The sequence below is a fragment of the Falco punctatus genome, assembly GCF_963210335.1.
Source record: "Falco punctatus genome assembly, chromosome: 1".
In the NCBI taxonomy this organism is placed as follows: Eukaryota; Metazoa; Chordata; class Aves; order Falconiformes; family Falconidae; genus Falco; species Falco punctatus.
In genome coordinates, this window is record NC_137580.1 from 104,647,626 (window position 1) to 104,672,202 (window position 24,577).

Below are 24,577 nucleotides of genomic sequence, written 5' to 3' on the forward strand. Positions count from 1 at the left end.
AGGGCGGGTAGGTCTCTGGTTTGGCTTCTCTTCCATCCTTGCCTGTCCTTCAGCAGCTTGTCTGCATTGTCCTTGTGGTTGTGGCTGTGCTGAGCTGACAGCAGAGGCAGCTGCGATACGCCGGGTTCTCGGGACGGATCTAGGTTAGCTGGGCATCTTGGGCTTGGCAACCTTCTGTAAACCTGGCTGGGTTTGGCAGTGCCAACGCACGGGTTTGGTGGCAGATCCGAAGTCAGGGTGGCCAGGAGAGGGAGGGACGAGGATCGTCATCCCCAGTCAATGAGCAGTGCAAAGTGTGAAACGTCAGACGTGCAAGATGGAGCTGTGTCACCCTCCCTGCTCGCTCCAAGGTGAGATGTTTCCAGCTGTTTCAACCTTAGGAAATAAATACCTGCAGCTTTCACAAACTCGAGGGAATTGTTTTAAATGTGCTTACAAAAAGCCAAGGTGTAGGCACATCAAACTCAAAAGTAACGTTTCGTGCTGCTGTCATGCCACGTCTGCCTTAATTTTGCCCCTCTCTGGTGGCTCCTGCAAGCTCAGCAGCTCCTTGGAGCCAGAGCAAGCCCCTCACTTCTATAAGGCTTTTGTTGAAGACTCATCTGGATTCAAACACCAGCAGAGAACAAGTCTCTGAGCACACTGCTGAAGCAGAGGGAGGTGTTTTGCAGCACCCTGGTCCATCTCTGCATTGAAATGCAGCATCACCTCACTTTTTGGCTAAAACCCGTCACTGGGAATAAAATCTTTGCAAGTCTGTGACAGTCCAGAAGCTTCCAGGTAGTGCCCAAATCAGTCGGGTCACCCCTGGAAGTTGGTGGGAAATCCATACGTGAAGGGGAAGCTCGAGACTGTTTTTCAGTAGTTTGAAGGGCGAAGACTGCAGTTTTTTATTTTCTCATTAGCATTCATATTACAGCAGAATTTGTATGCCTCAGCTGGGAGGAGATCCCAGCTCTGCTGCGCTGGATGCTGCTGGCATAACAGTTCCTGCTCGGAGAAAACTTTGACTTTAGAAGATAGTAAAACATAAAAAAAAAAAAAAAAGTAGTAAAATTTGGGTAGTCCTAGGCAGAGGGAGTGAAATTGGGCAATAAACTATAGGATGCCCAAGTATGCCCAGCAAGAGGAACAATAGGATGCTTTATTTTGGGGTATTGAGTAACCACTTATTTTATTAGCAAATGAAAGTTAAAAATGGTCTTCTCGGAACCGCTGGGTAAATGCATGGCAATTATTATGTAATTAAAAGGAAAAGCGCACCGTTTGTGCATGCTGAAGGAAAAGTGTTGCCAGGCAATCTAGAGATTGCAAGGTAATTTTAATGTAAGCGTACATAATTGTTATGCAGTTTGGGAGTCTCAATAACCATGCAGATGGTTGCAGCTCTCAGTCAGCACGGCAGCAAATGCAGCATTGCTGGGTAGGTTTGATTAAATTAGAAGTTGCAAACAATTCCTGTCAGAGCCTGCAAGGTGTTAATCCAGGCCAGCGTGCTGTCCTTGGTGCAAAGGGTCTGCAGTGACCGGGAAGGGCTGCGGGAGCCCAGCAGGTGGGACACGCGGGCTGGCCTCCTCGATTACCGGTGGGACACGCAGGCTGGCCTCCTCGATTACCGGTGGTGCCTGTGGTCCATGGCCGCTGTGTGTCTGTCTGTAGGGACTGGACTTGACTGGTTATCCATGATGCGTGCCTGGGATGGGGACCTCCTGCAGGAGGGCTGGCTCTGGGGAGAAGCATTTGGAGGAAGGCAAGGCTCGGTGTGAGGAGAGCAGAAGGATCCTGTGCCAGGTGGGAAGCCTGCTTAGGCAGGGGGGGATGCCCTGGGGGCAGCTGAGAGCTCCCCATCCAGGCAGCAGCACGGTCAGCTGCTTCTGGGTTTCATACATTTAATACTGGGAAGTACGCACAGTCCCAACCTCATTCACTGAACGGTGAAGAAACGGAGGCAGGTTCAAGGTGTGAGAGCCGGGGAGGTCTGCGCATGGTAGAGCATCCCTTCCTCTGGCCCCCGACCTGCTGGGAAAATATTTTGAGCTTAAGCGTGGTGGTATCACGGGTTCACATGCTCTGGGTTTGTGTGCCTGTCTCAGACCGGGGCTCTGTTGTGCTGACTGTGTCAGGAGTTATTTACACACATGCAAACTTTAATTCCCGTCCTCGTGAAATGGGCCCTATGAAGGAAAGTGTTTTTGCTCCCGCTGGCAAGATTTCCCCAGTACTGAGGGCATTGCACGCGTGCACCAGGGAGCCAGGCTGTTGTCTCTGTGCTCGAAGTACCACTGGAGTGGTAATTTCAGAACGTGATTAAGTACTTTGGATGGAAAAGTTCTGCTGGATTATTTGTGTCATTAACTAAAGCATGTGCTTAAGCGTCTCTGAACTGGGGATATGTGCAATTACCTCCCTTTCCACTTGTAACTTCCCTCTCATAGTGCTTATGCGGGGTTATTTAAGGTTCAGTCTTCCTTCTAGTAAGGCAAACGTTGCTTTCTCAGTGATGCTCAGCAGAAGTAGATGTGGTGGATAGCGAGGAGTCACCGAAGGACTTAGCTGCCGCAGCAGGAGTCAATCCTGGAAGCTGGGAGGTGACTGGTGATGCCCCGGGGTCAGCCCAGGGTGCCTGGCAGTGGGACCCACCAGCAGTGCCAGCCAGGTGGGTGCCCAGCCACTCACCCTGCACCCTGGGAGCAGTGGCCCAGACATTTCCTCAGCCAAAGGTTGTGTCTTTGTAGTTAACAACCTCTGATACTGTTACATTCGTTTGTTCGTTTGCTTTTTGAAGTTGTGTGTAAATCCTCAATGTCTGCTACCCCCTGCTCTTCCTAACTCTCTTCCCAACTCTCTCTCTCTTCCCTGCTCCTGTTATGCTGTGGGAAGCAGTTCCCATTGGGGGTTCAGGTTGATCCTGCAGGTCTCGGGCGATGCCAGCAGTGACTTGGGAACAATCCTGTCCACTCTGCACCACCCCTGGTTTACAGACCTCTGTCACACCTTCACAGGCAGCTTTCCGAGGCTGCAGAGTGCTTGTCTGTGCCAAGTGTCCTTTCACCCCTTCGACCATCTGTTAGAAAAAGTCCTGGAGCCCCCCAAGCCTTGTTAATTAGGGGCACAAATGTGTTTCAGACTTGTTTTGTACAGTAAATGTGGCTGAAACGGCTGCAAGCATTAGCATATCCCTCCCTGCAACAAAGCCTACGAAGGACAAAGGTGGATGAAGGACTTTGCTGGGCAAAGGCAGATATTCTGCTGGTTTACTTCAGATATCCTGGATGGGGTGATACCCAAATACAGGTTTGACTTCTTAAAGGCAGTAAAATTTCCGTCTGGATCGACTCAGTGGTGACTCACGTTTAATAACTGCATGGTAAATGGGTTTGAGTGATGGTGAATTTGGTGTCATCCCAGTTTGTTTTGGCAGATGAACAGTGGAAACCAGTACCTCAAACTCCTCTCCAGTGGCAGGAGATGGACATGGGAGCCACAGGAGAGGTGGTGAAGGAGAAGTGCACTGCATCAAAAGACAGGAGGGATATGCCAGGCAGGTATCCCAGTCTGGTTTTAGGACTGGGACATTTAGTAAGAGCCTAAGAGTAAGAGTGAGCAGACGGGAGGTGTATGTAAGCAGGTAGCCTGGCTGTGATGTTACCCGGGGCAGACGGCACGGAACGCGCACACAGGCTTGACCCAGGGGAAAACCCTGCTGACTTGCATAGTCCAGATGAAGCACAGCAGCTGCCCCTTCTGCTGTTGAGCTGCAAGCTTGGTATTTTATCTGGCTCACGAGAAGCTGAAACAGTTGCTATCAGTGTGGCTGAAAGGAAGAAAAAACATGGTTTCCTGTGTTCTCTGTAGAAAATGCCTAATTTCCCTCCTGTGACTGTGCCTAATGACACTAAGGGTGGCAGTTCTGGCCCCTCTGCTGCAGAGCATGCTTGTCTCAGCTGAGCTATTGGGTTGAAGGGAGGGTCGTGACGAGTGGCTAAAGCCGTTGGGATGTCACCTTTCCAGCAGCAGGTCTCTGCAGGGCACCTGTAGGGATGCCTGCGATGCTCCAGAGCCCTGCGCGCTCAGCCTGGAGCAGTAACAAAGTACCTGATGTGCAGATCAAGGCTGGCTTTTCTGAGATAAGACTTAATCTACTTGATCACCAATACGTGAGTGTAGTTTCCATTATCTTAAAAGGAAAATCAAGCAAATATATCAACGTCTGAGTCAACACAGGGTTGTCTCTTCTGAAGGATATCTACTGCAACGTAAGCTGGGGTAGGTGCGGTGAAGCATCAGTGGTGTAGATGGGTTTGATCTGGTTTGGCTTTGCTCAGAGGTGAGTTCCTTGGACCTCATGTTGGTGTGGGCCAGCAGAGCTGGAACTCTACTGTTCCTAGCAAACTACTTGATCCACCTGTGCCTCCATTCCCATGTGGGAAACAGGGACCTGCTCCTTCTCTGCTCCTGCCTCTTGCCTGCACAAGTTCCGAGCTCCTCGAAATGGAGCGTGTTGATGTGACACTGCAGCCACCACTGCCGAGTGCTGGGTGTTATAAGTGACACCACCAGGAGAAGAGGGACTGGCTTGCCTGGCTTGTGTTTTATCACATTCAGACAAGCTCTCTTCAGATGCTTAGAAAACCAAACAAAAAACCTTTCATGTAGCTACAAGTGTTGCTGATACTGATCGATGAGGACTTTTGTCTAAGAGAGAGTTAATGAGCTGGTGGAGCAGATCAGAGAGATGTGTTAGAGCCTCTGAAGGAAGATCAGGCACTTTGACTTTTGTTGTTCGAAGCAGTTCCACCAGTGCTTGTGCTCGGCATTAGAAGCAGCCCATGGCACAGACTGTGCAGGTGGTTTGGGCAGCACTCGCTGCACGTCCCTGCTCCTCACCTTCCCGGCACGTCCCTTGACCGTTGACATGTGTGTCACTGGCAGCAAGCTCTGTGTGTCCTCTGTGACCAGTGATACACGGTGTGCTCGTGTGGGTTGGAGCACAGCGGTAGAAGGGCAGCCTTTGGCCTCACCTTCCTCTTCTCCGTTGCTTCCTACCAGCAGCATCCCACCCCTACTGCTTCTGCCAGAGCGGGCGGTCAGCTGGGCGTTGGAGATGGAGCCCGAACGGGAGCTGAACCCTTCCAAAGGGCTGTGTGTCGGGATCCCCCTTTGTAAAACCCTCGCTTAAGCAACGTACTCGAGTAGCAGAGGCTTGGTGGATGCAGCAAGAGAGCTGCAAAGTAATGAAACAGAGCTGAGAAGATCAGAGCTGTGATCCTTGCCCCTGCTGCTACACCAAACCCCCCAAGGAGCTAAGCGTGGGAGGAAGGGTGTTCCCCTTGCACTGCCCGCTACATCCCTGTCCTCCGGCTCTCAGCGGAGCGTTGTGGGCAAGGACAGAGGTTTAAACATCCAGTTTGAGCTCTGGATGGTGGTGCAGCAGTTTCCTTGGGAGGGTGTTAAATCATTTCTTCGCTAGAGGGGGGATGTGAGAGTAATACTAAGCAGACTCTGCAGTAGCACCGTCTGGATTGCTTTTGCCCTTGAGTGGGAATGGGATTCTGGTTTTAATCAAGGATAATTCAACATTAGCCTCAGTAAATAGCAGGATGTGTCAGTGCGTTGAGAAATTTTATACGTATAATTTTTAAATGAGCTTTTAGCAAGTTGGTACTAACCTGCTGGAGCTCAAAGGTTTCCAGAAGGGAATGCAGTGAAAAGCACCTTTTTTTAAAGGACCAAGGAACAACCTGTCCTTTTTCTAGCACTTCTGTGTCTGCTCCCTCTTGGTCTTCACTGGCTGTTCATCTAGTCAGACAGTTCCCAGGCGTTTACTTCTGAATGAAAAGGAAAATTTGTTTAGCCTCTGAGTAGCCTGCGGCATCTAGAAATGAGGAGCATTTGTGAGATGAGTTGCACGTTCTGAAAAAAGCTGCCTTGTCCCACTGAAGGCACCCAAGGGACTGACGAGAAAGAAATGATATGCTCAGTGGGGCTTTGCTGAGGAGCAGTAATGGAGCAGGGAGACAGGGTGGCAGGAGCCCTGCAGAGAGCACAGGCAGGGCTGGATGCAGCAGAGATTCTCCCCAAAACCTGCTCCTTTCTCCAGCCCCATCTACTGTACCACAGCTACTGGGGGGTCACCCCTGCCTGGACACTGCTCCGAGATATGAATGCTGCAGGATTTTTAAGCCACAGCACAGTTTAAAGCCATGATGCTCTGGGACCCTGTACCTCCCAGAGGGGCTGGGGTGCACTCCGGGCAACATGCATGCGAACGGCAGCGATGATGCTTGGGGTGCTGGCTTTCTGCAAGAGCTTCATTTTGTCATTGAAGTCATTTGGCTCTATTGCAAGCTCAGTTCTGCAGGGATGCTGACCCCCGTTCAGAGGCATGTAAGCCTGTGCTTTCTTTTCATACCATTCCCACATCACCTGATGGCTTTTCATGGAGACGATGGTCAGTGGGTTGCCAAAGCAGTGTCCTAAATGGCCGTGTTTAGTGACCTGGAAGTACAAACCAGCTGCTCGTTCCCTGGACAGTCAGCACCCAGAGTGTTGGCAGGCACCGAGTACCACCAGAGGCTTGGAGGCACCAAGTGCCACCAGGCAGCTGTGACAGTCTCTTGGCGTGAAAGACATGCTGTCTTGTTGTCTAGGGCCAAGGATGAGAAACCACGTTTGTGCTCCGGATGGCGGGGAGAAGTGGGTGCAGGCTGCCTGAAACCACCGATAGGATGCGGGTCATCCACGTGTGCCACCGGAGAGGTGTTCAGAGTCCATCCTGGGACAAGGTCTGCCCTAAGGACCAGCGGCACAGTCACAGGCAGCTTTTCAGGAATTTTCAGGAAGCTGCGGGTGCTTTTTTCTGCCCCTGTTGGGAAGGTGGAAAGCAGGAGGACAGGCAGCCCCAGCACAGCTCGCCCCACATCCCTATTGCTCAGAGAAACTCGGGATGACCCTGGTTTGGACATAAATACCCCAACTATTGTATCCGTGCTGCTAATACCAACTGAATTAAAATACATTGTGATGAAGAAACAGAACAAAACCCTGAAAAGCCAGATTTTCGAGGAGACCTTTTATTTTGGGTAGCTGTTCCATCTGGGCTCAAATTTGAACAGCCCAGTACAAGTTCATCCCAGCTGCTCTAGGCAGGGGGTGCAACACTACCTGCTAGAGGCTCTGTCTGAAACTGGGAAGGAGCTAGTCCTTTCCCAGTTGTTGCTCACACCCTGAGCACCCTGAATCCTCCGGTGAGGTTGTAACTCTGGACCATGTAGCATCAGCCTTCAGCAGGCTTTTCGTAGGTGCCTGCGCTCCATGCCCGAAGTCAGGGCACAGCCCAGAGTTTTAGGAATGATTTCCCTTGTTTCTGAGCACCTCGGGGCTCTAGGGCTCCACTCAGTCCAACTTCACGTGTGCCTGCTCAAGCTTTCTAACACAAGCGGTGATGAAAATGTAATAAATGGGCCCTCAGCTGTCCTGCCTGCTTGGTTCACGGGGTGGCTGTGAGGTTTAGCAAACAAGTATTTTGTTAGCAAAGCTAATGTGCTTTGGGATCTTCGCCTAGATGCTCCAGAAATCCATGGGATTGATGCAAATATGCCTGAAATAGTTACCTTTCCACTGCAGTGACAGATGGGTCCCCTAAAACCGAATTTAACAGAGCGCTGCAGAATCAGACTTTCTTCTAAGGGCTCTGTAATAATTTACGTTGCCTTATTTTCATTATGAAGAGGTATCGATCCCTTCTTTGAATCAGGTCTGTCAGCAAGAAAGTGCAGAGCATCTTGGAGCCCAGGGGAATTGTTCCAGTGAGCTTTGAGAGCACAAACCTCTGCTCTGAGAGCACAGTCTTTTCCAGGGAAAAGCTACGCATGGTATCATTTTGTCAGGTTGCCAAAGCAGCTTCAGCAAAGTGCTCTGCTTTGGCCAGCTCAGCATCGATGTTAACAGGTACATTCCCATGGGAACGGGTGATTTTTAGCTGTTGATGTCACCCTTGCGTGTGGTGGTGGTGAGATGGGAGGGGAGCACCGATGGGATGGTCCTTCCTAAGGCTGCGTGCATCCAGCAGCCGCGTCCCTGTGGCTGGATGGTGTGGGTGGTGTGGGTCTGAGGGCAGGCTCGGCAGGGCTGATGTCTGCCTGCTTTGTGACTCTTTCTGGCATGGCACAAGCGAAAAACCCAACGCCTTGCCATGGCCGGTCTCTTTGAGGACGCAGAGTAGCTGGAAGTTCCCTCAAAGGCACAGACTCAACTTAGGGGTCCCAGCTGCCCCATTAAGGGGAGGTCATGTTAACCCATTAAGGGTTGGTTTAAAATTCCCAAATGCTCATGGAGCAAGTTTAGGTGCACCGATACAGATAGTGATTTCGCTTATGTTTTTTAAAGCACATTTGAGGGTTTGCTTCAGGTGTTACAAGCGTTTTTCCTTCTCTTCTGTGCCTGCTGCAGCCCTGCTCCTGTTGTTAGCGGTGGTGTCGCAACATGTCCTTAATCCCAAGGACAGGACGAGGGTTTTGTTTCTGGGACCTCTAGTCCTGGCTTCCAGAGACATTGAATAGCAATCCTAACAAAGGTGCCTTCCTGCCTGCTGCTCTTACATCTGGAGAGGGAAGAAACTTGCTCCCAGGTGCTTCAGGCTGATGAAATTAGAGGGTTAATTTGTGCTGGTGATTGTGTTTGATTGAGGCTGTCACCTGCTCCCCTTGGGTGGCTCAGTGAGTTGTGTGTTCCTCGGCGGTGTCCCTTCTGTACAGTCATTAGCAGTCTGGAGGGTGTTGTTAGTGACAGGCTTTACGCCTGCGATGCTCAGCCATCCCTCTGGAGTTCTGCAGAGATAACACCATCTTTTCCTTTGAGTGTTGTGCTGGAAATGTAGATCACGCTGGTTTAACAAGTATCTTTCCTGCAGGAGGCTGTCCCCGGGCTCCTTTCGGAGCGTGTGACAGTGATGCTCGTGTCACTGCAGGCACGTCCTGCCACTTGGCCAGTCAGCCTTCGGCCAGCCCTGCTGAAATCATTGCTCCCTGCCCATCTCCCTGCAACGCCTTATCTGCAAACGGTCTGAACTTGCAGCAGAAGTTGGTAATTTGGAAAGTTTTTCTGAGCTTAGTCGTGTTGGTGTCCTGCAAATAAGCAGTCCTGCTTGCTTGCTGCAGCTCTCAAACAAGCCAGGTTTTTTTCTCTTGCCTACAAGAAGACTTGGCAATGATTTGGGGGGAATCTTTTATTCTTTCTGCAGCCCTGTGTTGTACTGAACTGCACCAGTGGTGAGGCACAGCGCAGGAGAGGATCGGGCCGTGCGTTGTGAAACCTGTTTTGGGTGGCTGTGCAGGGGAGTGTGCCCACAACAGCTGGAAGACTGGGACCTTAGGAACTGTGTTTCTTCAGAGCATGAAAGGGATTTCAGGTTGCCTTCATCAGATTAGCAGCTCCGCACCAAATCATTTCTGGTTAGATGTGAGCTCTTGCTGTTAGAATTTTTCCTTGTTCATTTACACCAGGTGGTGCTCAACGTGCCATTCCTGTCCCCCATCCTTCTCCCTTCATGGCTGTTGCCTCTGCACAAGGCAGCTGGGTAGGGAGGAGGATTTGCAGACAGCAAGAAGCCTGTTGAGCCAGCTGGCACAAGGCTTTCATTGCTGTCACCCAAACAGCACGGCAAAGCAGCACGGCACGTGGGCTGGGCACTGCTCCCAGTGCTGCCGGTCCTGACCTGGCCGGCCACTTCCCTCCACACCCGTCTCCTTCCCATTCCAGTTTATGTTTTAAAGCAGGTGCCAGGTTTGCAGAAGCACCTGGCTGGCATTGCATGGCATAGGCCTGGGATACGGGCTCGCTTCTGCAAGTGCAACCTGTGCTCCTCCGCCCTGCAGGCACTTGTGCTGATTCTCTCCTCTGAGCTGTTGGGGTCAGGCGATCACTGGCCCTCACGGTCACATCAAGCACGTGGATGTTCTGGTCTGGGAAATGCAGATTGTGCATTGATCCAAGTGTTTGATGGCTTTGAGTTTTGCAAAGGATGTGGTTTTGATTTTTTTGGTTCAACAGTCATATTGCTGCTCTGCGTAACGGGTACCCTGCCCTGCTGGGTACCAGGCTGAGACGGGCGCTGAGCAAACACAGGGCATCTGGCAAACTGCCCGCGTTTTCACTCTACCTTCGTCAGATTGCGCAAAGGCAGGGCATGTGTTTTATGAAATAAAGAGTTATTTGACCAGGGAATTGGTTTGTGGTTTCGGTTTGGGTTGTTTTGTTTTCCCATATGGAAGAAATAATAAAAAGCCTGGAGTACCTGCTTGCCTAGTGTAACCCCCTCGGTTTTCACAGGCTTAGCTCCAGGGAGCTACTTGTATAGCCCACGTATATTTGGAGGGTGTATATTTTTTAGAGGCATTGGAAATCTTAGCCCTGTGGTATCAGGCATGAGAGCAGACACCTGCTTGATAGGCAGCTCATCATCTCCTGAAGGGAAACTTCACTCCCCCCCATCCCTTTTCTTTTTTTTTTTTTTTTTCTTCCTATATTACCATAATGAAATGTCAGCTTGCCACCAGCTTTGCTGCAGAGCAGATGTGTCCTCGTAATTGCTGTTGCTGCAGGGTTTTCGGTGTTTATCCTGACTGTCTGGCTGGGCTGTTGCAGCATTAACGGGCTCACATCGCAGCGTGGCCACGCAGTTGCTATGCATCTGGAAGGAGATGGAAGCACCGGTGCTCTCCAGCAAGTTTTTGTCTGCTGGACCACCAGACCAGCTCTTTAATGTGCCAAGGACAGCGTTCCCTGACAGTCCTTTAAATATCAGGAGAGGTCCTTTGAAGGAAAAGTATCTGCAAGCGTGACTTCCCCTCCCCAGACACAGACTGCTGGAAGGTTGGCTTGAAACGAGCAGAGCAGTGATGAGTGATGTGAAGTTTGTTCCTTCTTGGTCCTAAGACACAAACTGGGATGCTCCGTAGGGCAGGCTGCCGTTGGGGCAACGTGTTGACCGGGTTTGTAAAGCAGGAAAGGGTTAGAGCAGCATTTTCTTCCACCCCATTGCCTATTTCCTGGGAGATGTGAAAAGTGCTCGTGGGGAGGTATAAAAACAAACATGCTCCGTTTGCAAGAAGGCAATGTGAAAATAGTGGTTGGGGCTGGGGGAGGAGGGAGGCTGGGGGGTCCCCTTCGCCTGGGAAGGACAGGAAAGACTTAGAGGATTTCCTCTCCTGTGCAGTGAAGTCTCTTGATTTTCTACAGTTCTGCTTTTGGGGTCATTTTGTGTTCAGAAAGTTGGTTTTTTGACTTTTACATTTGGTCTCCAAGTTTCTGAGACGTCAGCCACTTTCCTACAGCCTCCTGCTTCACTTGGTGGTCCAGAAATGGCCACACTGCTTCCCAAGTGGCTTGTAACAAGAGGGCTTTTGTCATCGCTGTTTTCAGTGCATCTCAGCCTCCAACCTCTTTGCAAGGATTTATTTTCATTTTTGATGTATGAGCTCTTCAGCCGGTGCCCGCAGCTGGCCTTGTGGAGCCGGGACAGAGCTGGAGTCTTTGCTGCAGCCCCGTGGAGTGACGGGTGATGCCCAGGAGGGTTCTGAAGGACCGCAGCTCTGGGTGTGAGAGTGGCTGGAGTGGCTGGTGGCTTTGTGTGGTGGGGGGCTTGGGGTGATGCAAAGCCAGATGAGGTGGTTTCTCTATTTGTGGGCTCCGTTGTGAAGCATGGCTAGAAGGAGACTGCCTTTTTTTTTTTTTTTTTTTTTTTTTGGGGGGGGGGGCGGGGCGGGCTGGCACCAGCCAGGTGGTGATTGCTCCCTGGTCAGAAGCATCTTTTGAGTTGGGAACGCCCGCTGATTCTGAGCTGTTGGCTGGAGCTGGCACTCAGCTGCTAGTTGCCTAAATCCCCCCTCTTGGATCTGTTTTGTTCTGCCCCTTTTGATTGGCTTTGTAGCTAATGCGAAATAAACCCATGAAAAATGAACCTTTTTATTTGGATCCCGTAAACTTTTAATACAGCGAGTTCCCTGACCCGTCAGCTGGTCCGATGAGGCCAAGCAAACCTGCAGGATTTTCACAATTTTCTTCTCTAGCAGCTCTGCTCGGTGGGGCTGCTGCTGGGTTCGTGTCTGTTCTGTGCATAATTCCTGGGGACTGACGTGTTTCTGAGCATTGTGCTCTGGTGTACGTCCCAGTGAGGCGCTGCAGAGAAATGGTTATAGGAACTGGCACTTCGACTGTGCTATGCTGCATATCCAGCAGCAGCTTTAAGTGGGGTGCCTGAGCTTGCACCTTTGTTTTCATCCTCTTGGAAGGGTTTCCCCTGGCTGCCATGACAGACCATGCTCCTGGTTTTGTGGTTTTTTTGTAGTGCACTACCAGAAGATCATTCACCGGGACATCAAGCCTTCCAACTTGCTCTTAGGAGATGACGGGCACGTCAAAATCGCTGATTTTGGAGTCAGCAATCAATTTGAAGGGAACGATGCCCAGCTTTCCAGTACGGCAGGGACACCAGCCTTCATGGCACCAGAGGCCATTTCAGACACTGGGAAAAGTTTCAGTGGAAAGGTAGGTCTTTGCTGATGGCTGATGCCTCCTGGGACCCCCAGCATGGCACAAAGGGCAGCACCACACCTGCATCCTTTGTATGTTGCCCACCCAGGGATTGCAGTGCAAATCAGGGTTGTTATTAAGTAAAACTGAAGCTCTGATTTTGTGTTCAGTCCAGGCAAAACCCTGGATGTTTTTGCAGGCAGACGGACTTTGCTGCAGATCCCTGGCCAGACAGGAGCCATGTTAGAGCCCTTCCTCTGCTCCAGGGGAAAGGAGGACTCTCTTATGGTTCCCTTCCAAAATAATTGAGGCACAGAGGGCTGCTGGGCACCAAGGTTGTATCCTGATCCCTTGGAAGTGAGTGGCGCTGCTGAGGGCTGTAATGCAGACATGGAGATAGGGTCTGATGGGGGTCGGGGGGGGGGGGGGTCAGGTGGTGCCTGGAAGAATTTGAGATTCAGCTTTGAGTGGTGCAATCTCCTGCAAGAAGAAGGGGCTGCTGGCTAGTCACTGCACTCCACAGCAAGAACAAGGAAAGCAACATCTGGCCCAGCACGGTCCTCGTTCCCCAGGTGTGCTACAGATGCCTTTAGGAACCCAACTTCAGAGAGACTCTACGCAGTAAAATAGAAAACGTTAAATGCGTACAAATAACGGTCTGTGGATCGGTGGGGAAATTCAGCTCATTCAGATCATCTCTGCGTTGTATCTCATTTACTGCCTGTACATGCTTTCTTTCAGGCACTTGACGTATGGGCCATGGGAATTACGCTGTACTGCTTTGTTTACGGGAAGGTAAGCTGGCTTGTCAATGCTGGAGCGTCTGCCTGCCTGGCTTTTGACTCGTTCCTTTCCAAATAAAGGCAAATATTAGAAACAAAGATCTCCTGCGAGCTCCTGTTTTCCTAAATCACCATGCAGATGGGAAGGGGCTGACGTTGTGATCTGTGGAAAGGAGAGTTTCTAGAGCTGGTAGCTGTATACAGAGCTGTTTGTTCTACAAACCCAGAGCAGCATCAGCAGCACCACCAGCAGCAGTTTGCTGGGAGGTTATCCACATTGCCTCTATTTAGAAACAAGCCAGAGAGAGCATGGAGAGAGGCATAGGTTTGTGATCCCAAGCGACTGCAGCGCTTTGGCAAACCAGATTGCAGAGAGCTCTGTCTGCCAAAGCCAAGTGGGGCCAGATGGAGCCCCTTTGGCAGAGCCAGCTCTCCAGAGCTGCCTTCTGCAAACACCATGTCTTGTCGTGGCTTTTCCCTCTCCTGTGGCCAGAAGCCCCCCATCCCAGCCACTCTCTCCCAGGGCAAGCAGTACAGCAGGTACATGTGGTCCGTGTGTGCAGGTATGTTAGCTGAACCTCCTGTGCAAGCATGGACCGCTGCAGGTCCCACGACACAAGCATAAAGCATCCAGCTGAGGGGTAAGAAGTGGCTGGGGGGGGTGGCAGAGGCAGAACTATCTCTGTTGCTGGGGTGATATTGCTGAGTTGTGTCAGGATGGAAGGTACTCTCTGACCTGTGTCTATAATGATGTCTCATTTGGGCCAAATCCTCAAGTGAAAGGGTATAACCTTGATTTTTATATTGTGATGTAACCTCATGGTGATGTAACCTCTATGGCAAGCACTGGAGGAAGGAAAGAGGGGGGATATAAAGCCAAGCTCAGGAATATGTTTATCTATTCCATGTGACCCTGTGCAGTAAATATTGTACCTTTTGTTCCTATTTTATATTTCATAACTTCATTTGGCCAGGCAGGCTGAGACAGGGCCCGCCAGCAGCCCACTAAAACAAGCATAGATGCTCCAGTGTTGATGCAGATGTTTGTAGGGGCTGTGGATATGCTGCTCCTGCATCCCCTGCCGCTGCCCTGCCAGGTGGGAAGAGCCAGAATCTAGGTCTAAATGAATCCAGTGTAAAAAGTTGTGCTGGAGGAAAACACGCTTTGAATCTAGATATCTGAATTCAAAGTGGAAATCCAAGCATTTTTAGAGTAATACTGAGCTCCAAATGATGCTTGTCACACAGAGACGTGAACGCAGTGATACACGGCAGCTGGTGTCTGTGTCTTCATTTTCCAGGCAGAAGTGGAGCAAAGAAAAGGAAAACGAGAAGCTCGTGGTCACCTGGGAGGGTAGATGGAGGGGCTATCCCCATCCAATTATGTATTACTTAGAATCCCTCTGCTGTTCCGCATTTATTTTTTAATAAGGAACAAGTCAATTTATAGTGTGTAGGGATATTTTATTTATTTCCATCTCTGTGTAAAATGGAGAGATTCTGCTGTTAGATGCATGACAAATGCCTAAGCAGTGCTGGGGTCTCTGACAACTGAAAAATCTTTTGTTTGTTTTGCAGTGCCCTTTTATAGATGAATATATTCTGGGTCTTCATAACAGGATCAAGAACAAGCCTGTAGAGTTCCCAGAAGAGTAAGTAAACTTTATTCAGCTACTGTAAGATAAAGGTCCGTATGCAGCATTACTCCCTGTGCAGCGTAAGTGCCGGTAGGTCACAGCGGAGGGACGGACAAGGGGGGTGAGGTGCTTTGCCTTCTCCTGGGTCCTTCACGTGCGTTTTGTGCTGCTGATGTTGTCGAGGCATTACAGCTGCCTCTGCTGCTCTTGTGTCCGTGTTGTGCAGACACGGACTGAAGGAAACGGCTCTTGAAATCGTGGGAAGTGAAGGGGTTTCGGTATGGGTCTCACGTTCTGCCCCAGCTAACTTGATCCCGGGGGTGCTGGATGCATGGTTTGGCTGGGGTTCTGTGTTTCTCCCCGTGCAGTAGCTATCAGAATGATTCAGTGTATTTGTTTTCAAAAGCAATGGTTTATAGACCTCAGGCTCAGTCTAAATAAACACACGCTGCTTCTGTGGACTTGCCTTGGAGCTGGGGGAAGCGTTTGATGGAAGGATGCTTGTCCTGAGGTACACAGCCACAGCACCCCCACTCCTCTGCCTCACCCAACACGCTCCAGGAAGATATGGGTTTGTCTCGTGTGCCGGCAGACTGGAGCCATTTATGGAAAAAAACCAGAAATGAATGTACCCATTTGATACTGAGAGGCTGCCACCCACCCTGCTCTGGTCAGGGAAGGAAACCCATGTCGTCCAAGCCAGAGCTGTTGGTGGGGACGGCTGGGCTGGGCTAGCGGGGGTGACCAGGAGATGGTCACGCTCAGCGTGTGCTCGGGCTCTGTGCCGTGCCACTGTGCCTTTCCCCTCCTGTACTAGCCGCTCCTCGGCATCCCCTTCATCCGCAAGCCTCACGTGACTCTCTGTTGGTGATTAATTATTCTTCTCCTGGTTGCTCATCAGGTGAAGTAGCCAAAGCTGGACTCTTATTTTCCTGCCTGAATCAGCACAGTAGTCGGGCAAAGCATTTGTGACCTTCTGGACCCAGTTGCTCATTCTAATAAAAACAGAGAGATAAAATGACTTGATTTAGAACAAGCACGGATAAATTAAAACTCTAATGAAAGGCCCATCTGGTATTAGGGAGGAAGGGAGGGATGTGGTCAGGCAGCCTGTGATACATCCATGTATCCACCATCGATTACATGAATTTTTGTGAGATGCTGACTGAATTTTTGGGCACCTACAGCAAAGGGCTGCGCCTCTGCCTTGGCAGTCCCAGGCTTCCTCCTGAGCCTGCAGAAAGCACGGGGTGCTCGGGCTGTCCTATTTTAGAGATGTGCTTCAGATGGGATGACTCATGTCCCAGGCTCCGTGGGCTGCATTAATCACCTCTCCGTTCCCATTCCCACTCTGCAGTGCAGCCACTGCAGATAGCTCGGGCAGAGCCACCTCCGCTCCGGCTGCTGGAGCCCGCGCTGGGGACGGTGTGGAGCACACAGACCAAGGACCCGCGGCCACAAGCTCAGACCACTTGTTAGATGGCAAACACGGTCCCCGGGCGTGGGTCTGGAGCAGTTCTGGCAAGCCAGCCCCATGCTGGGGGTGAGGTGGTACAGCTAGCCAGGCTCCAGGCACGAAGGCTGGTCGTGCTGCGTGACTGCGTTCCCACCGGCTGCTCTGTGGGCAGGGCAGGACTTTGTCTTGACAGCACTGCAGCAAAAAAGGAAAAAAAAAAAAAAAAAGAAAAAATTGTTTATGTATCCCTGGCAGCCTTCTCCCTGCTTCCCTGCTTGCTTGGGTCCTGGCAAGATGCCCACCCTCTCAGCCATCATATATTTGGGTTAGCAGTCAGCTTACAAGGGACGGTTCCCATCTGGCTCCGCTGTAGGTTATTAACATTTAATGGGCTAACTGGGTTGTGCTGAGAACCTTTGCTTCATTCAGACGTTTCCTTCAGCGACCGTTCCGTCGGCGTGATTTATTTGGATTTCTTGGTGACCTGCTCTCCCAGTCTAAAAAAAGCTGCACCCTTGGTTAGGATGCTGGAGGAGCAGACAGTTACTGGGTGTTGACGGCTGTCTAAGCTACATCTATTTGTTAGGTGAAGGCAGCAGCAGAGATGCACATGAAACTGGAATTCACTGGAGCGGATCCACCGTGACCTCCCACAGAATTAGCACCTCACTACAGTTAAGATTATTTTGGTTTCAATTTATTTCACCATGGCTACAAAAGACACATTCCTGTTGGCAGACAGTCCATGGAAACTCGTTGCCTGTTTCCTGACAACCTTTAGGACAGAGATGGAGCTGACTGTACCGGCGTCGTTGTCCCTTCCCTTCCCTTAGAGACGCTGGGATAAATATTTATCGCTCTGGAGTTCTCATTCATGTCAGTGAGTCCTTGGCATGACAGGAGGTAAATGGGATTAGCTCACACCCTGACGATGCTGGCATGACTAGAAAGCAAGCTGGAGAAGTTTCTGTCCAGACATGTGTTAGGAGAGCCAGAAGTTTCCCTCCTGGTGGACAACTGAAGTCCAGGACACTGTTCTGCAGGCACCCTGTAAAATGATCTGTGGCGCTGGCAACCCTCCCCAACGGGTGCTGAGCTCCACGATGCTTGGTATTTTCCTGAGAGCTGTTACAGGACTATGACTGTGAGAAAGTCCAGATAGCACGGGCTTTTCAGAGGAAGAGCGCCGTGGGGTGCAGCATGCCCCCTGGCAGAAGGGAGAGAGGACAAGCAGAGACGGGGTGATGCGATCTGTTACCTGGCCACAACCCCCCCGACGCTTTGTGACCCTGCTTACTGGGCTTTGCCCTATAGCATTAAGCCTGTGCTGTGCAGAAATCCATCTGGTGCCCAGAAATGTTTGGTGGTTATCCATTCCCTCTCTTATATTTTAAATAAAGCTGTCACCAGTTTGGCACAGGTCTGATGTTAAAGTATTTTAAAAACACCATCTCGCCTGCAGCTCAGTGTGGTCCTGCCGTAGAAGTCTGTTCATTCTGATCTGCTGAATGTGCTGTCGCTCCCCAGAGCTGTTCCTCTGAGCCTGGAGCTCATCTCGAGAGCAGCACGGTTCTTCCCATTCCCACCTAAACCGTCACTGGGAAGCGGGACGCCTCCGAGGACTCATCCTGCCATTCCCCTGGTCCGGACCATATTCCCTGCATACTGCAGAGCCTTGGTGCCACTCCACAAGTGTTCAGACTTTAAACTGAAGCCACTTTCTGTCCCTTCCCACCGAACAAACAGTATTTCCTTGTGGTTAAGGATCCCCTAACGGACGTCCACACAAAGCATTCCTAAATTATTAAACTGCAGCTCCAGTTTTTGTCAAACCACAATATCCCTTACCGTGATGTGGTCTTCATTTAGGATTATGATAGTTTCTCCCCTCCTCTGCTTGGGAGGGGTGCAGAGGTGGGCACAGCACCTGGTCCTCATCGGTGCTTCCAGTCTGAAATCCAGCCCTGCTGGGCTGTGACAGTTTATGCCACCCAACTCCATCTCCCATCACAGCTCCTCAAAAGCCACTTGTGATGCAGGCTTTCACTACAATTCTGTTACACGCTGGCATTTTATTTCAATATTTTTATTTATTTCAAAATTTTGGTCGTACAGATGAAGTCTGTTTAAAAGATGTTGCCGGCATCATTAGCAGCAGAAGTCATGGAAGCCTTTGGGCCAGAGGGACAGACCGCAGGACCAAGGGTTCCGTGTGGATAGAGTGGCTTCAGGCACTCTGGCGTTTAGATCTTGGAAAGAGCGTTCAAAAATTAAATGTGTTTCTCTTAGTCGCATCTGTGTTTTTCCTCCTTTTGTTACACCAAAGCTGAGCTATCCAGGTAGGAAATCCCGAGTTTCCGAACGGGTCCACGTTGGTGGCAGCGATGTAATTAGGGCAGCCTGCAGGCTTGGCTGGGAACCTGAATGCCACGTGGGGATGTTGTGTCCAGCTCGTGACACGGATTTGGCAGATCAAGTTGTGCCCTTCCTTATCACAGACACACCGCCAGTCCTGCTCAGCACCACTTGGTTGTCCCAGAATCTGCCCTCTGAAATTCCCCTGGGATGTGCCATCTGTAGAAGTGCCCTTAGATCCATTCCCCTGGTCCCTGGTCCTGCATTTTGAGCATGTGCGGTGGGCAGAGGGGGATAACCAAACCCTGCAGCCGTGACCGCGGGGCCTGTGGAGGGACCGAGCCAGCCAGCCCTTTCTTCTCAAGCCAGGTTTGTAGAGAAAATGTCTTCTGAGGGGAGCAGGACCTCCACCTGGTCCCCTCGCTAACTGTGTGCTGCTCTTTTCTTTACTCAGAACACAGATAAGCGATGAGCTCAAGGAGCTGATCCTACGCATGCTGGATAAAAATCCAGAAACAAGGATAACTGTCCCTGGAATTAAGGTAAATTGGACGTTGGTATTATAGTCTTTTGTCTCCTCTGCTTTTGTTCTTCCTTTGGTACCTTCTAACGAGGCAGAGCTGTTCCCGGTGTTTGTTTTGGGAGCTTTCTCTGGCATGCCACCTCGGAAGGGGAGAGCGCGCATTTTGCAGCGTGTGACAGCTCCGTCGCTGCTGCTTGCTTGGGGAGTATCGACAAGAGCTTTCTTGTTTCCTTATTTAAATTGAAATTACTCAAAAGCTGGCTGACTCTCAGTGAATTTCCAGGAGAATCAGCGTTGCCGTGGGCACTGCTAGCTGCAGGACCTGCGCTGTCAGGGAGGGACCTGTGGTCAGCAGCCTCGAGGCAGCACGTTGGTTTCTAGCAGTGTTACGTGGGAGATGCTTATTAACAGGAAAAACAAACGGGCCTGGTAGAACATCATGCTTTGTAGGGTTTGGCTTCGTTCTGGTTTTGCCAGGGCTTTCTGTCCTCCTGTCGCCCTGGACCTGCTGGAGAATCTCAGCATCTCTGCAGAGGTCCATCAGCATCCTCTGCAGGGCACACAGCTCTTGTGCGCTTTGTCTCAGGCCACCACCAGCACTTTTGCCACTGAAGCAAATGAACTCCAAGAAAGAATGGGACATCCCTTTCCCTCCCTGCCAGGAAGCCACAGCCAGCGATGGTGGGAAGCCCCTCAGAGCTGAACCTAAGGGACTTCACGAGGCAGCTGTTGGTGACTGTGGGGTGACGCCACCATGGCTGAAGGCTCTGGCCGGAGGAAACCAACCTAGAGAGGGCAGGCGAGCCCGACACAGCCCACGGGGATGGCAGGCTCCTTCTGTACCGGTAGTCACAGACAAACCCCGAGGAGCTGCTTTGCCCTGCAGAGTGTGTAGTGGGGCTCCAGCCTCAGCTTCTTGCACAGGCAGATGTTTCAAAGTGGTCACTCCAGGCTGCTGCTGCCACCTCCTCCCAGGGTTCCCTCCCTTTCTGTTTTCCCCTGTTTTCACACTCCTCTTTCTTTTTCACGTCCCTTACTTGTAAGATAAAATCCTGACGTGGCTGCCAACATCCTCCTGCTGGCAAGCATTAGCTCAACGCTGCCTTTCCTATGTGATCGTTTCCCCTTGATAAATCTCTGATGTCTACTTTGAAGATAAATGTAGCAAAAGCTGGAAGAGGGAAGTAAAATTATAGAAGGGGGTTAGGCTGGACAAATATCTTAACTGCTCCATCCAGCTGGCTTTGGAATTGTTGTTCACCATCAAAACAAATGAAGCGGATCGTTTCCTATGAGGAACGTGAACAAATGGCTGGACAGCATCCTTGCCTAGCTGAAATGTTGACAAGCCCCAGGTAGGCTGGAGGGTTTAGTGCCCTCATTTCGCTTACGGCTGGATGTGGTGACATGCCTTGGCAAAGTTGTTATAAGCGTGATTAACGATCTTTGGAAAACACACCTTAATTAAGTGCTGTAAAGCAGCTCATCACTTAGCCCTTGGAGTACACTCTGGACACCTGCATCCAGCTGGAGTGGCAGTAGGCAGTGAGCATCCATCCTAATTAAACTCCTCGTCCTGGGGGGTGAGGCAGGCGTTTCTAAAGGCAGCACCCATCAGCTCTCTCCCTGACAAACATCCCGCCCCGGGTGTGGGTAGCAGAGACCCTCGCCCCCTCCTGCCCTCAGCTGCCTTCCCCAGCGGCGGTGGGGAGGGGTGGTGGGAAGCTGCCTGCTCTCTCCTTCGTGGGTACAGAGAGGTTTACGTGGTGCCCAGGTGGATTATTTTGCTATTTCCAGAGGCAGGAGGCTGTTGCAGAAGCATGAAGCCTTGACGAGCACTCCGTTTTACACAACTAAACCCTCGTTTGTGCAGATGCATAAATGATCTTGACTCTCCCCAGCAGCAAGCACCTGTAACCCTAGATGAAGTGTATGCATAGGAGAGGGAAAAAAAAAAAAAGATGAAAATGCTCAGGATAACTCAGATTTCCAAAACGTTTCAGATTTGGTTCAGAGGGTGCCGGTTCCTCCGAGATGCCGGTGGGTGCGACAGCACCAGGCACTGGGGGATGCTGTCTGGCCAGGCACCAGATTGCACCAATTTCCAAGGGAGCTGGATGAAGCACGTTGCTGAAAGTGGAAAATGGAGCAGTACCGGCACTTACCCCTGTCATCGGTTCTGTGCTCCTATTTCTCTCCCATCGCCAGCATCACAGCCCCTGCCCTCTCTGTGCTCCTCCCCACACAGGTGCATCCGTGGCTGACCAGGGGTGGCCAGGAGCCTCTCCCGCTGGAGGAGGAGCACTGTACCGTGGTGGAGGTGACGGAGGAGGAGGTGAAAAACTCGGTGAAGACAATCCCGAGCTTGCCAGCTGTGGTAGGTATAAACCACAGCCACATCTTCTGCATGGGTTGGGAGCGTGGTACTTTGCTGAAGCCTTCAGCTGGTGAAGGAGGTTTGGAGAGGGTCCACGTGTGTTCCTGGCATGAAAAGCTTGGCTTTTCAACCCAGGGTGAACTTTTTGTGTCTCTGAGCACTACAGCAGCCTGGTTCTGCTGGGCCTGACCCTGTGAGCAGTTCTGTTTATATCGTGGCTGCTCTCCTAGGAGCTGCAGGGTTTGGCATCCACCCCCAAAGTGTCTGGCATCAGACATCCCAGAACACCAGAAGCATCCCAAGTGTGGTTTGTTTCACTAACCTAGAGAGGTTATGAGGCACCTGATTTGGATGCTCAATGAAGGCTCCAGACCTGGAGGTGACCTCACCAGAGAAGCAGGGAGAGGACATCAGCCACAGAACGTATAGCTGGCACTTGCTATATATTGTGGGGGGAGCACAAGTGGGTGTTGGGGGCTCTCTCAGCAGCTTGCCTGTAGCCAGCTGGAGATCTCCTACAGGCAATTATTACGATGCAGGTGCCTTTGGGGGATTCCTCATGGGGAGAGAGTGCTGAGCACAACGAGGACCCATTTGCACAGCTCTTGCGGTGTGATGTTAACATGGGCCCTCGCCCCAACGGCCGGCTGGGGGAGTGAAAACCAGCCTTTCCCCTGGATAGCGGGACCTGCCTGGGAGGATGGCCCGAGAGAGCTCCGGTCCCTCCTCCTCATGGGCTTGGACTACCATGGGTGGCAGGCAGTGGTCAGCAGCATCTGCTTGGCCTCTTGCTGGTGATGGTGTGCCAGGGGTCTGGGCTCGCCACCTGAGGGAACGCTGTTGTGGCTGCCTGGAAGTCCAAGAGATTCCTTCAGTTGGTGCTGTCACCGTGATGCTGTCAAATGTCTGCTGAATTATTGAAGGACCTGTTGTCAGACTGCTGTGAAATAGCGTCAAGGAGCCAGCCAGTCCTGCTGTTCTCACCGGTCTGTTTTTCTTCTTCCAAGATCCTAGTGAAGGCCATGCTAAGGAAACGCTCCTTTGGAAATCCGTTCGAGGTTCAGGCGAGGCGGGAGGAGAGATCCATGTCTGCTCCAGGGAACTTGCTGATGTATGTATGTATGTATGGCCTTGCCTGGCTCAGAGCAAAGGCGTGTGGGGAGGGCGAAGGATGCGGTTGGCAAATCATTTTTTTTTTAGCATTTGAGGACAAAACTCCCTTCTAAATCAACCACTGAAGATAAAATCTACCTCCGGTCCTCTAGGATTAAATTACAACGCATTAAAGCAGCCTAAAAAGTCTTCTTATAGATGCAGTTCTCTCTATAAGATGGGTTTGGTCTAAACGCATGTAAGGTGCTAAACTTGGGTTAGGTTTTACCTGTGATTAAAGATCCGTTAGAGATTGGTGAACTAAAATAAGTTTACTTGCAGGCTAGTCTAGATATGTATTGGAGGGTTTAATCCTCAACAGATAAGGTGCCAGATGAGCAGTTTGCAGGTTTTACAGTGTCAAAAATAGGATGATGTGGTTTGTCTGTGGTCTGGGACCCAAGTCGGGGCAGAGACAGCCTGGAGGCACGTGGGCAGGCAGTGGAGAACACTTTGACATTGCTTTTTCATTTGAGAAAACATACGGTATTTTTTCACGCTTCCAGTGAAATAGCACGTTGCAACAGGCTGATTTGGAGGCTGGGTACAAATGGCTGTATTGGGATTAAAAATGGAATAGACAAATGACTGACTGACTGATCTAATGTTGATGAATCGAATTCGTCAACAATTTTTAAGCACAGTGGTCTTGGATGTACAGGAGTGGGGGGAGGATTCCTTTCTCCTTTACTTGGTTCTTACTCTTTCTCCCTCATTTTTGTTACTGGTCCTTTTTGGAGCCAGGATTCTGGGCCATCACCCTCCTAAGTAACAGCTGGACCATCAGCCTGACTTGGGACAATTATCTTCGTGTTCTCACCCCACAGGATCTGTAAGGCTGCAGTTCGCAACGCAACTGTGTTGTCCTAAAACGTTCCTTTTCCACCCAAAATCCCAGTACCGTGCCTAGCAGACTCCCGTGAGGGTGTGCTAAGTCTCCGTGCGCCTCTGATGATGCAAATAGAGTCTGGCTGTCACGGGTGTGCGGGGATTTCAGGGCACGGCTCAATTAAGGATGATAATGCTTTAGGGCCCAGCTGTGTATTGGAGACTTCAGCAAAGGCTTTACCTTCGAGTCCAGGACCAGTTAGTGTTAGACACTGGTTTAACATTTAAACACCGCGCACGCGAGCGCTGCTGCGGGGATGTATCTGAAGAGCGCAGCAGTCACAGCTCCCGTGCCAGCTTAGCACCAGGGGTTTGTTCTCATTTGTTTCCCTTGGCTCATTGCCTTCCAAATTAGTGCTAATTTGACACACATCCCTCCCTGTATCTTTGCTGTCGTTCCTGGCCACTGCATTGCTCTAGGATGGTGGAACTTTTACTAATTTTGAAGAAAAATTTATTGTGAGGTTCCTGCTGTCTGGGACAGCTAATTCAGAGCAAAGCAGGATTTCTTCTTTATAAACCCTGCCTCAATTGATATTTTAAGGTGGTCACTTCTTCTATTAGCCCGAACCTGTTTCCAACTCCCTTTACCTTTGGGAGACTCGTAAGCCCATGCCACTAACCAGCTGGTGGGAACGCTTCTGGACCCTTGATGCTGTGGTTAGTGCCTGGAGCCGGGTGCTTTGTGATATGCTCAAAGTTCATTTGATCTCACGTGGCTGTGATGTTCCTGATTTGCCACACTGTCCATGTCTAATCCCTTTTAAAATGTTTTTAGGCCTTCAGGATGAGCTGTAAGCCTCTGCTTTTATTTGTCTGCTTTCTAAAGGTGCTAGTCAAATTCTTCTCGGCTTATACAGAACCAGCATCTTCCCC

At 50.8% G+C, this 24,577-nt stretch overlaps 1 protein-coding gene across 2 annotated transcripts in view; it reads left to right on the forward strand.

Annotated features, from left to right (window-relative positions):
* The window catches only part of CAMKK1 (calcium/calmodulin dependent protein kinase kinase 1), a 99,673-nt gene that overhangs the window by 67,080 nt on the left and 8,016 nt on the right, over positions 1-24,577 (forward strand). For both annotated transcript variants that reach the window (XM_080365391.1, XM_080365392.1), the window contains exons 10-15: positions 12,347-12,546; positions 13,273-13,326; positions 14,892-14,965; positions 19,216-19,303; positions 21,533-21,661; positions 22,669-22,772. In XM_080365391.1, coding sequence (XP_080221517.1) covers positions 12,347-12,546; positions 13,273-13,326; positions 14,892-14,965; positions 19,216-19,303; positions 21,533-21,661; positions 22,669-22,772 — 649 coding nt within the window. The remainder of the gene's footprint in view (positions 1-12,346; positions 12,547-13,272; positions 13,327-14,891; positions 14,966-19,215; positions 19,304-21,532; positions 21,662-22,668; positions 22,773-24,577) is intronic.